The sequence below is a fragment of the Mobula hypostoma genome, chromosome 26 (assembly GCF_963921235.1).
Source record: "Mobula hypostoma chromosome 26, sMobHyp1.1, whole genome shotgun sequence".
NCBI classification, from domain to species: domain Eukaryota; kingdom Metazoa; phylum Chordata; class Chondrichthyes; order Myliobatiformes; family Myliobatidae; genus Mobula; species Mobula hypostoma.
The window spans coordinates 21,255,496-21,270,241 of record NC_086122.1 but is presented as its reverse complement, the minus strand read 5'-3'; the positions used below and the strand labels follow the sequence as shown (position 1 = coordinate 21,270,241).

At 42.6% G+C, this 14,746-nt stretch overlaps 1 protein-coding gene across 2 annotated transcripts in view; it reads right to left on the bottom strand.

Moving 5' to 3' along the window:
* Positions 1-5,257: 5,257 nt before the first annotated feature.
* LOC134338200 (platelet-activating factor receptor-like) overlaps positions 5,258-14,746 on the bottom strand; it is a 31,534-nt gene continuing 22,045 nt past the window's right edge. For both annotated transcript variants that reach the window (XM_063033856.1, XM_063033855.1), the window contains exons 2-3: positions 10,016-10,109; positions 5,258-6,725 (exon numbers count right to left, since the gene is read on the bottom strand). In XM_063033856.1, the coding sequence (XP_062889926.1) occupies positions 5,696-6,725; positions 10,016-10,083 (1,098 nt within the window). In that variant the 5' untranslated portion in view covers positions 10,084-10,109 and the 3' untranslated portion in view covers positions 5,258-5,695. The remainder of the gene's footprint in view (positions 6,726-10,015; positions 10,110-14,746) is intronic.

The window sequence follows — 14,746 nt, the reverse complement described above, 5'->3', positions numbered from 1 at the left end:
GACTCCCGTCTCCCCTTCCCCCACCACCACTCTGCAACCCCGTCTTCCTAAGATCCCACCGTCAACTCCTGGGCCCTCAGAGGCTCCATCTTCCTCTCACCCCAACCCTCCTCTCTCCATTGACACCCCCAGCCTCCCCCCTCCCCCCTCTGATCCCAGCTCTCATCCGTGCCGGGTCTTTACCATCCCCTCCGACCTTCAACTGTCGGAGGCAGAACGCTCTGTTCTCAGTAAGGGCCTCACGTTTGTCCCCCTTCGCCCACACCTCAGCGAGTTCCGTGTTCGCCACGATGCGGAACTTTTCTTCCGCCGTCTCCGTCTCCGAGCCTACTTCTTCGGCAAGGACTCTTCCACCCCCACCGATGACCCCTTCTCCCGTCTTCAACCCTCCTCTTCTTCATGGACACCCCGCTCTGGTCTTCTGCCTGCTCTGGATCTCTTTATTGCCAACTGCCGACGGGACATCAACCGTCTCGACTTCACCGCACCTTGTCCCCATTCCAACCTCACTCCTTCGGAACGCTCTGCTCTCCACTCCCTCCGCACTAATCCTAACCTTATTATTAAACCCGCTGATAAAGGGGGTGCTGTTGTAGTCTGGCGTACTGACCTCTACCTTGCCGAGGCACAGCGACAACTCGCGGATACCTCCTCTTATTTACCCCTCGATCGTGACCCCACCAAGGAGCACCAGGCCATTGTCTCCCACACTATCAACGACTTTATCCGCTCAGGGGATCTCCCATCCACTGCTACCAACCTTATAGTTCCCACACCCCGCACTTCCCGTTTCTACCTCCTACCCAAGATCCACAAACCTGCCTGTCCTGGCCGACCTATTGTCTCAGCTTGCTCCTGCCCCACCGAACTCGTTTCTGCATACCTCGACACTGTTTTATCACCCCTTGTTCAATCCCTTCCGACCTATGTTCGTGACACTTCTCACGCTCTTAAACTTTTCGATGATTTTAAGTTCCCTGGCCCCCACCGCTTTATTTTCACCATGGATGTCCAGTCCTTATATACTTCCATCCCCCATCAGGAAGGTCTCAAAGCTCTACGCTTCTTTTTGGATTCCAGACCTAATCAGTTCCCCTCTACCACCACTCTGCTCCGTCTAGCGGAATTAGTCCTTACTCTTAATAATTTCTCCTTTTGTTCCTCCCATTTCCTCCAAACTAAAGGTGTAGCTATGGGCACCCGTATGGGTCCTAGCTATGCCTGCCTTTTTGTTGGGTTTGTGGAACAATCTATGTTCTGTGCCTATTCTGGTATCTGTCCCCCACTTTTCCTTCGCTATATCGACGACTGCATTGGCGCTGCTTCCTACACGCATGCAGAGCTCGTTGACTTTATTAACTTTGCCTCCAACTTTCACCCTGCCCTCAAGTTTACCTGGTCTATTTCCGACACCTCCCTCCCCTTTCTAGATCTTTCTGTCTCTGTCTCTGGAGACAGCTTATCCACTGATATCTACTATAAGCCTACTGACTCTCACAGCTATCTGGACTATTCCTCTTCTCACCCTGTCTCTTGCAAAAACGCCATCCCCTTCTCGCAATTCCTCCGTCTCCGCCGCATCTGCTCTCAGGATGAGGCTTTTCATTCTAGGACGAGGGAGATGTCTTCATTTTTTAAAGAAAGGGGCTTCCCTTCCTCCACTATCAACTCTGCTCTTAAACGCATCTCCTCCATTTCACGTACATCTGCTCTCACTCCATCCTCCCACCACCCACTAGGAATAGGGCTCCCCTGGTCCTCACCTACCACCCCACCAGCCTCCGGGTCCAACATATTATTCTCCGTAACTTCCGCCACCTCCAACGGGATCCCACCACTAAGCACATCTTTCCCTCCCCCCCTCTCTCTGCATTCCGCAGAGATCGCTCCCTACACAACTCCCTTGTCCATTCGTCCCCCCCATCCCTCCCCACTGATCTCCCTCCTGGCACTTATCCGTGTAAGCGGAACAAGTGCTACACATGCCCTTACACTTCCTCCCTTACCACCATTCAGGGCCCCAAACAGTCCTTCCAGGTGAGGCATCACTTCACCTGTGAGTCGACTGGGGTGATATACTGCGTCCGGTGCTCCCGATGTGGCCTTTTATATATTGGTGAGACCCGACGCAGACTGGGAGACCGCTTTGCTGAACATCTACGCTCTGTCTGCCAGAGAAAGCAGGATCTCCCAGTGGCCACACATTTTAATTCCACATCCCATTCCCATTCTGACATGTCTATCCACGGCCTCCTCTACTGTAAAGATGAAGCCACACTCAGGTTGGAGGAACAACACCTTATATTCCGTCTGGGTAGCCTCCAACCTGATGGCATGAACATTGACTTCTCTAACTTCCGCTAGGCCCCACCTCCCCCTCGTACCCCAGCTGTTACTCATTTTTATGCACACATTCTTTCTTTCACTCTCCTTTTTCTCCCTCTGTCCCTCTGAATATACCTCTTGCCCATCCTCTGGGTCACCCCCCCCCCGTCTTTCTCCCTAGGCCTCCTGTCCCATGATCCTCTCGTATCCCCTTTTGCCTATCACCTGTCCAGCTCTCGGCTCTATCCCTCCCCCTCCTGCCTTCTCCTATCATTTTGCATCTCCCCCTCCCCCTCCAGCTTTCAAATCCCTTACTCACTCTTCCTTCAGTTAGTCCTGACGAAGGGTCTCGGCCTGAAACGTCGACTGCGCCTCTTCCTATAGATGCTGCTTGGCCTGCTGCGTTCACCAGCAACTTTGATGTATGTTGCTTGAATTTCCAGCATCTGCAGAATTCCTGTTGTTTGAGCTATCTGGAGATCATATGTTCTTAACTAGCCTGTAGCTAAATAAATTCCCTCTGCGAATTGTTATTGAATTTATCCCTGAATGTCCTCTAGACCCCAATCAACCACCCTCAACTACTCATTAGACTAAAAATCTGCAAAAAGGAGCCCTAGCCTGTACGTGATGTTTACTGAATAGCCTAGCAATGAAGAAACAAGCAATAAAGCTGATATTAAAATTATATTTTAAAGACCAGTTATATAAAGCAAGATTAGAATACAAGGCATAATTTACAATGCGATTCACAACAATTGTAAGAACAGCAAGCATTAAACCAGTGAAATAGTGTAACCACATAAGAACAAATTACATCTAAGTTGTAGTTCCCAAGTGCCACATTTTGGTTTTCTTATTGTATCATTTTACATAGAAATATTCATTAGTAATCCAGGTTGTATTAATCACACTTCTGGCCACAAATCATTTGAACATTTTGGCTTGGTTTGAAATTGTTTTCTCAGGTTTTTTTCTATTTAATAAAAGGGTATTTGTAGGAATTTCCCTATTTTACTTCTCTGTTTAAAGGGCAGATATCAAAGTTCCCAAATATCAATGGCCATCTGTTCCTGTTCAGTAACTGCACTTCTCATTCTCTAACCATGCTTGGATCACAGATACCTATGAAATAGGTGTAGCCTATACTGTTATGTAGCTTATAATGGTTCAATTATAGAACTTAAAAGGCTTTGATCTATGTCTTTGATCTTCTATTCAATACTCATGATACCACCTTAAGCTCTACACTCATTGTCAATTATCTCAAATATCTGACATTGTACATGTTTACGTGCAAATATTGGGCTCCATAAAGTAAAATGTGGTTGATGTTATTTTGAAAATGTATTTTCCAAACCAAAACTATTATTTGATTCTCAATGATGTTAATCTTCAGCTGGAATGTAGGAAGCTACATCTCCATGGTTACCGGAAATGCTCCATCTGTGATCAGGGCTTGATTCTCTATAGGCCTGAAACAATCCTTCCAGATGTTATTCTTAATCATTGTGTTCTGTATTTGTATGTAAAATATAATTTCAGGGTATCTATACATGATGGCAAAGCAGTATTTGTTGCAACCTTTGAACTAGTTGAGCTATTTCAGCACATTTAGGAGTCAATCAAAATAGTCTGGATTCACCAATAAAAGTAAGTCAAAGAAAGACTGCAGATTTCCTTCTTTGAAGGTCATTAGTAAATCACATGCTACTTTTTTTAAGATTGTAGGTAAGGTTTTACAAATTATGGGATTTGAGGTCAAATCTCCAATTTGTTTGTGCAGGCCTTTGGATTTGTGGCACATATCCACCATTTTATGAATGACTAGAAGATGTCATCAGTCAGAATGCTACAGAAAATGAAACTTTAAATAAACAACTGCAGATACTGGAAATCTAAAGTAAAGACTTAACTTTTTTGCTTCTGTGGAATTCTCTGCCCTGATATGTTTTTCTTGGTTTTGAACTCAGACAAAGATGAGTTTGCACATAATCCTAGATGGATCATTGGGGAAAATTCTTCCTGGAAAAATAAAACAATCAGGAAGGTGCAATATAGGTTTATTGTCATGGTCTTGAGAACACAGCAATGCAAAGTCATTTGAAAAAATGTAATATTTCTCACCAGAGCCTCAAAGCCCAAAAAGAGGTCTTCAGAATTCCATAGTGTGAATATGTTGACAAAATGATACATAGAATACAAACTTAAAGTAAAAGCAAAAAGTATTAAAGAAAATGTAACAAGGCATTGCCTTTAAATGCAGAGCAGGGAAGCTCGTATGTTGCAAACGTATTGTTGAGGCAAAGTGTCAAATCTCCTGCAAAACCAAGTTAGCTGGTAGCTCGAAATATATTCAGCATATGGTGAGTGAGTGGGAGAATGGTAATGGACTGGATGGTGAATGGGGACGAAACTACCAGCGCATATTTAATGCATCAAATTATTCAGCAACTGATTTTTTTCTTCTATAAATAGTTGCAGATTTGTTTTACACTTAGTGTGTAAGCTTTCATTTGCAAGCATCAACCACATAATCAATAAGGCTTCATGGAATTCTCATTAACAACTGAAAGCCTGGATTCCTGTGTTAATTACCTTCAATAAGGTAACTAAGCAAAGTCAAGGTCAAGATTTAAAAGTGTACAAACAAAAACATAAATATATCAGAGCTTTAAAAAAGTAACAGAACACAAATTTATGAAGCACTTTGTGTTCAAAAGTGTCACAAAATTAAGCTCGTAAACTACATTTCAAAGAAACCAGTATGACCATGATTGTTTGCAATGGCGAAAAATATGAGTGTCATGCATTGAATTGCAATTCCTTGATGTTATCAGGAGTGGAATATTTATGTTAGGAGCCATGATGAGAAAGAACTCCCACACTAGATACAAGCATTTTGTGCCTTTCTTGCTTTTTCACGTGTTACATTAGAAGTGGTAAACTTTTTTGGAAAATCTCCCACACCAAAATATCCCCAATACATTATCATGTAGGCAATGTTCCATCAAAACTATCAATGTGACAGATATGCCATATTTTTGTCTTTGATGCTCCAGGCACAGAAGTTGGCAATAAATACTGAAAATGTCCATGTTTGCATTTTTATACATTAAAAATAGAAGATGAGAATCCATTCTTCAATCATCGAAAGTGTCACAACCATCTTTTGAGCCGTCAAGTTTCGTCTGGTACTGGGTGCAAATGGAAAGAGCCCAGTGGTGCTTTATAACAATAAAGTTGACAGTAATTTCACCCATGGAAGGCCTCAGGTATTCTACTTGAGCTGAAGAGGTGTAAAGCACTGGAACGAAATTGACGCTGACACATCACTTAAGATGTGATGCAAGTTCTTATCACTTGAAGTTTATGAGGTAGTGAGTGAATTTGACCTGATGTGAGTCTCTGAAGGCTCGATCGTATGTGGCTGAAATGGCAAACGGCGGACCAGTTTTCTGAATATCTTGTTCAACTCTCGGCGAAATCTCTTCACAGAGAAGCAGTAGATGATGGGGTCAACACAACTGTTCATGCTCAGCAGAGCCAAATTCAGTTTGTGCACTATGTCTATGCCTTTGAGAGGGGAGCAGCCAGCTGCCTCTTTGGAGTTAGCCCTGCTTAGCTCCCAGGGGATTAGGGAAAGGTGGTAAGGTAAAACACAGACCAAAAATACAATAAGCATTCCTAGCACCATTGACCTTGCCAACCTTCGATGCATGCCCTTCAGAGCGTTCCCCTGGGAGGAAAGAGCTTTCATAATTGAAATGTAGCTCAGTAGGACGAACAAGAAGGATATGAGGAAGAATACGAAAGATGCATACACGTAACTTCTTCTGTCAGAGTATTCTTCGAAACACCTTGTGGCGTTAAGTCCCCACCTGTTCGTTTGTCGCTGCATCAAAGCGGGAATGCCGCAAGCTAACCAAAACATCCAGACGAAGCCGCAGGTGTACAGAGATCCCGTTGGTTCATTCAGAGGAATTGGGAGCTTTGTCATTCGTACCGTGCAGTACCTGTTAATGCTAATGAGGATCATAAAGGTCATGGCACTGTATGTCGCCACATAGTAGAACACTCCTGCCATCCGGCACATGGCTTCTGAGAAGATCCAGTCTCCACCTTTAAAGTAGTAAACCACCCAGAAAGGCAGAGTGGCATTGAATGTGATGTCTGCCAGCGTAAGATTAATCAGGTACACTCGGATCGCTTTTTTGATCTTCCAGGCATTCTGAAGGAAAATGAGAAGTGCAATGAAGTTGCCGAAGAGTCCTACAAACAGAACCACCACGTAGACGAGTGGGAGAATGAAGTTCTGAACTGGGTGCCAGGTGATACATGCCTCATGGACAGCTCTCTCAATCAAACTGCGGTTGTCACTGTAGTTCATTGCTGTCTCTCTGTAGAACAACAAAAAAACCATGGGTTAACTCAAAAGGTACACTTTAGAAATTACAGGGCATCATAAAAGTGCATTCAACAAATATTTGAAAAATTACTAACTGAAAATTAAGTCAAGTTTAAAACTCTGGGAAAAATTTAAATTTAGGAACATTTTCTGATTTTGCTATTTTAGCCAAAATCTTTCATAAGCAATTAACTGTTATTATCAGCCACAGTTATCATCCCCTTATCTGAGAAAAGATGTGCTGGCATTGGAGAGGGTCCCGGGGAGGTTCATGAGAATGATGCTGGGGATGAAAGGGTTAATATGTGAGGAGTGTTTGATGGTTCTGGGCCTGTATTTGAGCTTAGAAGAATGGGGGAAGGGGCTGAAATCTCACTGAAATCTATCAAATATTGAAAAGCCTAGATATTGGACATGGAGAGTGGGGGAGCCCAGGACCAGAGGGCACAGCCACAGAATACAAGGATGCCCCTTTTGAACAGAAACAACGAGGAATTTCTTTAGCCAGAGGGTAATGAGTCTGTGGAGTTCATTGTCCCAGAAGATAATGGAGGTCAAATGATTGGGTATATTGAAAGCAGAGGTTAATAGATGTCAAAGGTTACAAGAAGGCAGGAGATTGGGGTTGAGGGTGATAATAAATCAGTAATATTGGAATGGCAGAACAAACTCCATGGGCACTATGGCCCAATTCTGCTCCGATATCTGATGGCCTCTTATAAATGTACCAAGACAAAATATACCAAGTATAAGAATGGAATGTATTCACGCTCCACACAGTCGTCGTTTTCCTGCTTCACTTGCAGCTGTAATGTACATATGAATCTGATCAGATTTATAGCCATATGTTCCTGCCTTACTGCTGCCTGATCCCAATGTCATAAACTGCCCACAGGGAGACTAATGCTGTAATAGCCCCATCATTATGTCTGTCACTGCAGCTGAAAGGAGAAGCAGCTGTTTTAATGAGGAGCAGACAGGACTATGACTAAAGAAAACATATGAAAAATATATATAATCAAGAATTTCACTTTGGTCTTAATTGACAAATTCTCTTCAGAATTACTTTAATTTTAATAAGTTTACATGAAAAAATTCCTTTATGTATTGTGAGTAGTAATCTGATGCATTTTAGCTAACATGGGATAAACCTGTGTTCTACTGTAAACTGCACACTTTTAATCAAGAACTTACAGTTATGGAAGTGAATACCAAAGGGATTGTAGAATAGACAGCAGTTACGATATAGCCCATACTGCTGGGGTGTATGGGTGTCCAGGGAGGGGTAGCGCCTCTGGAGAAGGGGCTTGTCGGGTCCATTCTGGGGCAGCTCTCTCACCTTTGGTCCCCACTGGACACTCAGCACTCCCCTGTTGCTCCAAGTAGCCTTTTGCATGTGACCCCTTTAATGGACGTGCTAAACCAGGTAAGGGTAGCCAGCAGAGCTATGTATATATGTGTGTGTGTGCCTGTGTGCGTGTGTGCATGTGTGCATGTGCGTGTGTGTGTGTGTGTATACACACACACACACACACACATACATATATATATAGCTAGGGTGCCTAAGACTTTTGCACCGCGCTATAGAAATTTAAGGACTGCACTGTACTGCTGCCACAAATAAAAACCCAAATTTCATGATGATAAACCTGATTCCGATATGGGTCTCTATTCTGGACTCTGAGTGGGAAGGAGTCCGGGAAACGGGAATCATGGTTGGGAGAAGGGAGAAGGGAGCAGAATACACCGGGGGGACATTCTGTAACGATTCATAAACCAATTGATTGGAATCAAATTACCTTGCCTGACATCTCAGGGTTGGGTTTGACTGCACCTGCGCCACATCCCATCCCTGGCACTCCCTCTCTGCCACCTGTCACACACCCCTCCTGTGGCGCTCCACCCTCATCATTCCCAACATCCTTTGCTCCCGCCAGATTTACAATCTCGCCTTCCACTTCATATTGACAAATACAGTACTGTGTAATTGTACTAGGTAGCATAGCAATATCTATATGTGCCAAAGATATTTGCACAGAACTATAATCTAATATGGTTCTATCTGATGTTGACTTCAAGCACTGGGCTCATTGACCTTGGACTTGGTCGGCCAGGTCAACTTTCCTGCAGCAACTACAAACAGTGCTGGCTTCTCTCAGTACAAGTGGGACACACTGTCATTAGACTGCAGTTGGTGAAGGACAACCTCATTCAAATGATGTGCATGTTATCAACCTCAGCAGGGAGGTCGTTGGGGGAATAATCGCATTAGCTGACAGTAGCTACGTGCACCTATTTAATTAATTTACTCTTTTTGAGAGGAAAGAAAAACCTGAAAATGCTTGCTTTAACATACCAGTAACTGTAGTCATTGTCTAAAGTTGACTCCTTCTACCTTATGCCACAAACTTATCAACTATCCATATCTAGTTCAGAACTGACTGAACTCTTTCCTGGCAGCCCACCACATGATAGTGTCATCTGACTGTATGGAACCAGCTGAATGATGTGAATTAGACTGATTTCAGCTCAGCACTGAATCTGAGCTAAAGTTGGGTGGCTCCATGTTCCAAAACACAGCACAGGTCCTACAGCCACCAAAGAGCAAACTGTTTCCGATGCTGGTTATTTCTTGTCAGAGTTTGAGTATCGCAATTACACCTTTCTATTGTATATTTCACTGAACCTATCATATTCTGCACCTTATTTAAGTTTATTTTCTGTTTTACCTGATGGGAAAAGATTGCCTCTGATGCAATAATATTTTCACACATTCCATTCACTGTCAGGAAATCGGTGGAGAATGCCTTTTTGCAGGTGTGAGATATGTAATCAAAATGATGAGATAGTTTCTCACCATCGGTATCTCTACAGTATGTGATATTTTTCAAACAGAAGGCACCGTTAGCTGTCAGATCTCCACAAGATGTGTTGCTTACTTCTGCATCATATTGAATGGAGGTGGAAAAAAGCAACCAACTTACCGTCTCACCCACAGAGTGTTCAAATAGATGGCAGCATGAGGTAAAGTCTGAGCATTTTAAGTGAAGTTTTATTTTTAGGAGCAGTATTATACTAAAAGGAGGATGTTTTCTACAATTTCTCCCTCAGTGAGCAAGACAGAAACGAATCAATTTACTGTTCTGGAATATGCATTTGTAATCTTTCTCTTTTTTTGAAGGGAGCAGCCAACACCAACGTGGTAGTCGGCAGAGACGCAACATTAATAAGCGTCCTATTTAGTAATGGACACTGGACAGCCAAACTGTAATGCAAACTTACATCATATTTAAGGGCTCGTCAGTCACGTTCCACCGCAGCGACAATGTTGCATTCATAGCTTCTTCCATAGCTGGATCCCTCTGCAGCACACAGCCTGTAAGAATGGAACAATGTATGTCAGAAACAACAGGAATTCTGCAGATGCTGAAAATTCAAGCAACACACATCAAAGTTGCTGATGAACACAGCAGGCCAAGCAGCATCTGTAGGAAGAGGTGCAGTCGACGTTTCAGGCCGAGACCCTTGTCTCCTCTCCTTGTCGACTGCACCTCTTCCTACAGATGCTGCTTGGCCTGCTGCGTTCACCAGCAACTTTGAAATGTATGTCAGAAAGTGCTACAGTTTACACCAGGTTCAAGAGCCTTTTGCAGCCCATGACCAACTGCAATGAAAATGTACTTTCAGCAACATCACAGGTACTTAGAAATATAAGAAGCATTCATAAGGAAAACAGAACTTAAACACAATTTTTACAAGAAAGAACATAATTAGAACAAAAAAATGTCAATTTAAATGCAAAGTGGTCGAAGTGGCCATAATATTGCTGAACTGTAGTGATTAGAGTTATCATTTTCCAGTTGGTTGGAACTTCCTTGAATTTAAGAAATTGTGGAAGATCGTAAACAATGCATCCATTACTTCTACACCTCCTACATTTTAAAGCTCTGGGAGGCAGATCATCAAGTTCAGGGGCGTGTCAGCCTACAGTCCCACTAGTTTGCCTTGTACATTTTTCCAGCAATTGTGATTAAGTTCTTCTGTCTCTTTCATACCCACATCTTCTACCTCAGCTACTTTCTTCCTTTCTATACACTTGTAAAAGCTCTTATGGTTTTATTTTTCTTCCTAAATGTCATTTTTCTTTCAGTATGACACTTGCCTTATCTCAGGATGGATTATCCTTCAGTAGGAGATGTTAAACCCTGTACTTTACAAACTCCACCATTCAACAATTAAATAACGAAACCGTAAAAAACTCAGTTGGTCAAGATGCTTCTGTGGAGGGAAGAGTAGAGCTAACTGCTTTAGGCTGATAGCCTTTCATTGAATCTACTATGTGGAGTTCTCATTATTTGTCCAGAATGTTCTAAATGAATGGCAAAGTGAATTGCAGTACCAACAATTACCAACTGACAATGTTTGTCCATGTGAGACAGGCATTCAGGACCACAGTAACATCTGCTGAGTTTACGACACACTTTCTGCGTAAATGACACATTTATAAGAAATCAATAACAACAGCATAGCACATCCTGCAGAAATCCCCTATGTATCATTCAGTATAACCACATGCTAAAACGCTAAGCATACTGTCTCCAACTCTACCGCGCTAGATAGGCTGAGATAATTAAAAAATGTTGGGTGTTAGAGGTTCAACATTTCTATATGTGCCTATACGAAAGTGATTCGAGATACAAAAGTCAACAACTGTGAAAAACGGATTAGGTTTTCAAGACCAAATCAGGGCAGACCAATAAATGAAGGCGTCTTGATTATAGTTTGCAAAAGATTAAGCAGACTTTAATCAGTACATTCTACCTGTGGTTTGTGAAGAAGTGTAACTTGGTAGTAGTGGTAGACTTTCTCCCCTCCAAAAACCAGGCCCAGGATGCCAGCTATTTTCCACGATCATCTCCAAGGGAGTGATCTTGGTCACAATTCCTCACCTGCTGCCAGTAGCAGAATTGCTGGAAGTCACAAAGCATTAATGTGTGCAATTGTGCTGTGTCAGATTAAAAGGTAAACTCGTGTCTACCCTCCTCCACCCCTTTACTTTATTGTCCCAAAGGTGCCTGAACTAGAGATTCCTCCCAGGGAGAAAATAAAATTTGAGTCTTGGAATTTAGCCCGGTGCATGCCTCCCAATTTCACAGTAAAGCTGGTAAAAGTGTGGAGCATTAACCCGTATTCTCCACAAACTGCTGTGGATTAAAAAGTGAAGATAAGATTGATTATGTCGAAGGTCCCAGACTTGAAACATTAACCGTTTGTCTTTCCACAGTTGCTGAGTTTTTGATTATGACAGAAAAGGCGTGCTGAGTTTGACACTGGAAATCAGAATTCTAAGAAGAAACAATGTATTGTGATGTTTTAGTCAGACTACAACCTACCCAGACACCACCTGCTCTGGCTCTCATTCACGTGAAAAGCCTACTGTAGCCTGGACTTCTAATTACAGCCCTGAGGTTCGTGGTCTGAAATGAAACATACACTTGCTGAATGTTTATCACACTAGCAGCTGCGAAGTCTGTGCCACACTCGATTGCTCGATAGTCAAAATGGATGATCTCCTAAACTGGTCAGCGTTGTGAGATCTAAATACAATTGCTATCCGTTCATACCTTTCCAACACGTTGACTGTAGCTGCACTGCAAATAACCTTGACACCTATGAAACTGGTACACCACCTGCTTGGTAAATGTGGCTAAGTGGTTAAGATGAAAGCCTCAGTGTCCATATACTCACTGCATAAAATAATTCTCTGCAGTTTGTTTTGATTCTCTTTGACAATCACCTCCATTTTCTGTCCTCTACCCAGTTTACCTGCCATGATTTTAAATATCACCATCAGGCACCCAGAAACTCCTGTACTGGAGAGCAAAGACAGCTTCCCTAATCTATCCACATAACTGAAGTCCGTCAGCTCTGCTGTCATTTCAGTATTTTGTTGTTGTACCCACTCTAAAGCCTTCTCATCTTTATGGTGCATGAACCATCTGCCTAAGACCAGTGTTTTATAAAGATCCACCTTGACTTCTGTGCTCTTGTACTGAATTACTCTCCTTATAGAGCTCAGGGTTCCAGATTCTTTTTAATCATTTTCTGAATCTGACTCACTACTTCCGATCAACAATGTATATACACTCTGAAATGTCCTTGCTCTTCTTGGCCATGGACCATAAGACAGAGGAGCAGAATTGGGCTATTCACCCCATCAAGAATTCTCCACAATTTTATCATGGCTTATTTATTATGTCTGTCAACCCCATTTTTCTGCCTTCTCCCCATTACCCTTGATGTCCTTACTAATCAAGAACCTGTCAACCTCCACTTCAATGACCTGGCCTCCACAGCCAATGAATTATTGTTCTTTCAAATTGTGCCATTCAGTTTTGTTGCTTCTTCCCATCCTTTCTGCCAAAAGCTAGCACTTCACACTTCTTGGTGTGAAATTCCATCCACGACAAATCAAACCTCTTCACCATTCTGTCCTTGAAACAGCAAATTCTAAAACTTTGAAGCAAAACCAAAGGTAAAATGGCAGGCATACTTAAATACTTGAATCAGGCAGTATCTGTGGAGAGAGAAACCTCAGAAAGGAGACATCGATCATTAAAGGACCCCCAGCACCCAGGACATGCTCCCTTCAAATTATTGCCAGCAGAAAGGAGGTACAGGAGCCCAAAGACACACACTCAGGGTTTTAGGAACAGTTTCTTCCCCTCCACCGTCAGATTTCTGAAGTGATAAATGAATCCATGAACACTACTTCACTGTTTTTGCACAACTTATTCCATATTTGATATATATTTATTATTGTAATTTATAGTATGTTTTGTGTATTGTCCTGAACTGCTGTCACAAAGCAACAGCTTTCATGACTTGTGTCAGTGATAATAAATTCTGATTCCACGAGCAGCTTTCCTTCCTCCGTCTCCCTTCAGCCTCCCCTCCCTTCCTACACCTCTATTGCTGTTCACATATCTGTAAAATACTTTTAGATTCTGTTCTATGTTTGCTGCCCATTTTTCTCTCATTTTCTCTTATATGTCCCTTACTTCCTTTATTATTTGTGTTTTGAACATTCTGTAATCAGCCGAGTTCTCACTTGGCATTTGGCACAGGCTTTTTTTGTTCTGCTTTATGTAAAATGTGGTTCCCTGATCAAGAGAGCAACAAAGTTGTCCGCTACAACTTTAAAGCGTAGACGTTTGTATTGCTAATATGAGGAGCATAATTTTAAGGTGGTTGGAGGAAAATATAGGGAGGATATCAAAGTACATCCTGTGCAGAGGTCTTGGACCTGTATGTATCGTGTAGCTAGAGTACCTAAGACTTCTGCACAGTACCTTATTAGTCAATATGGCGCGGAGAGCGAGTTTGTAAATCTGGCGGGTTCAAAGGATATTGGGAATGGAAAGGGTGGAGTGCTGCAGGAAGGCTGTGGGACAGGTGGCAGAGAAGGAGTGCCAAAGGTAGGGGGTGACACAGGAGCAGATGCACCCAGCACTGAGACATCAGGCAAGGTCATTTAATTCCAAACAGTTGGGTTATTGATCATTACAAAAAGTCTCTCTGGTGCGTTTTGCTCCCTCCCCTCTCCATTCCCCCTTTCCCAACCATGACTCTCCTCTCCCTGCCCCCATCCCACAATAGAAACCCAAGTCAAAATCAGGTTTATCATCAGTCACATATGTCATGAATTTTTTTTGTGTGGCAGCAGAACAACACAATACATAAAATTACTACAGATTCGTGCAAAAGACACAGGCAACCTAGCTATATATATGTACCTAAGATGTTTGCACAGTATCTACATTTTTTGCACAGAATGCTGGATGTGGGGAACGCCCTGCTGGGGCAGTATAGAAACAGATACATTAGAACATTTAAGGAAATTTTAGATTGACATATTGAGGGATAGTGAGGAGGGAAGGGTTAGATTGATCTTACAGTAGGTTAAAAGGTTGGCATAACAATGTGGGCTGAAAGCCTTGTACTAGGCTGTAA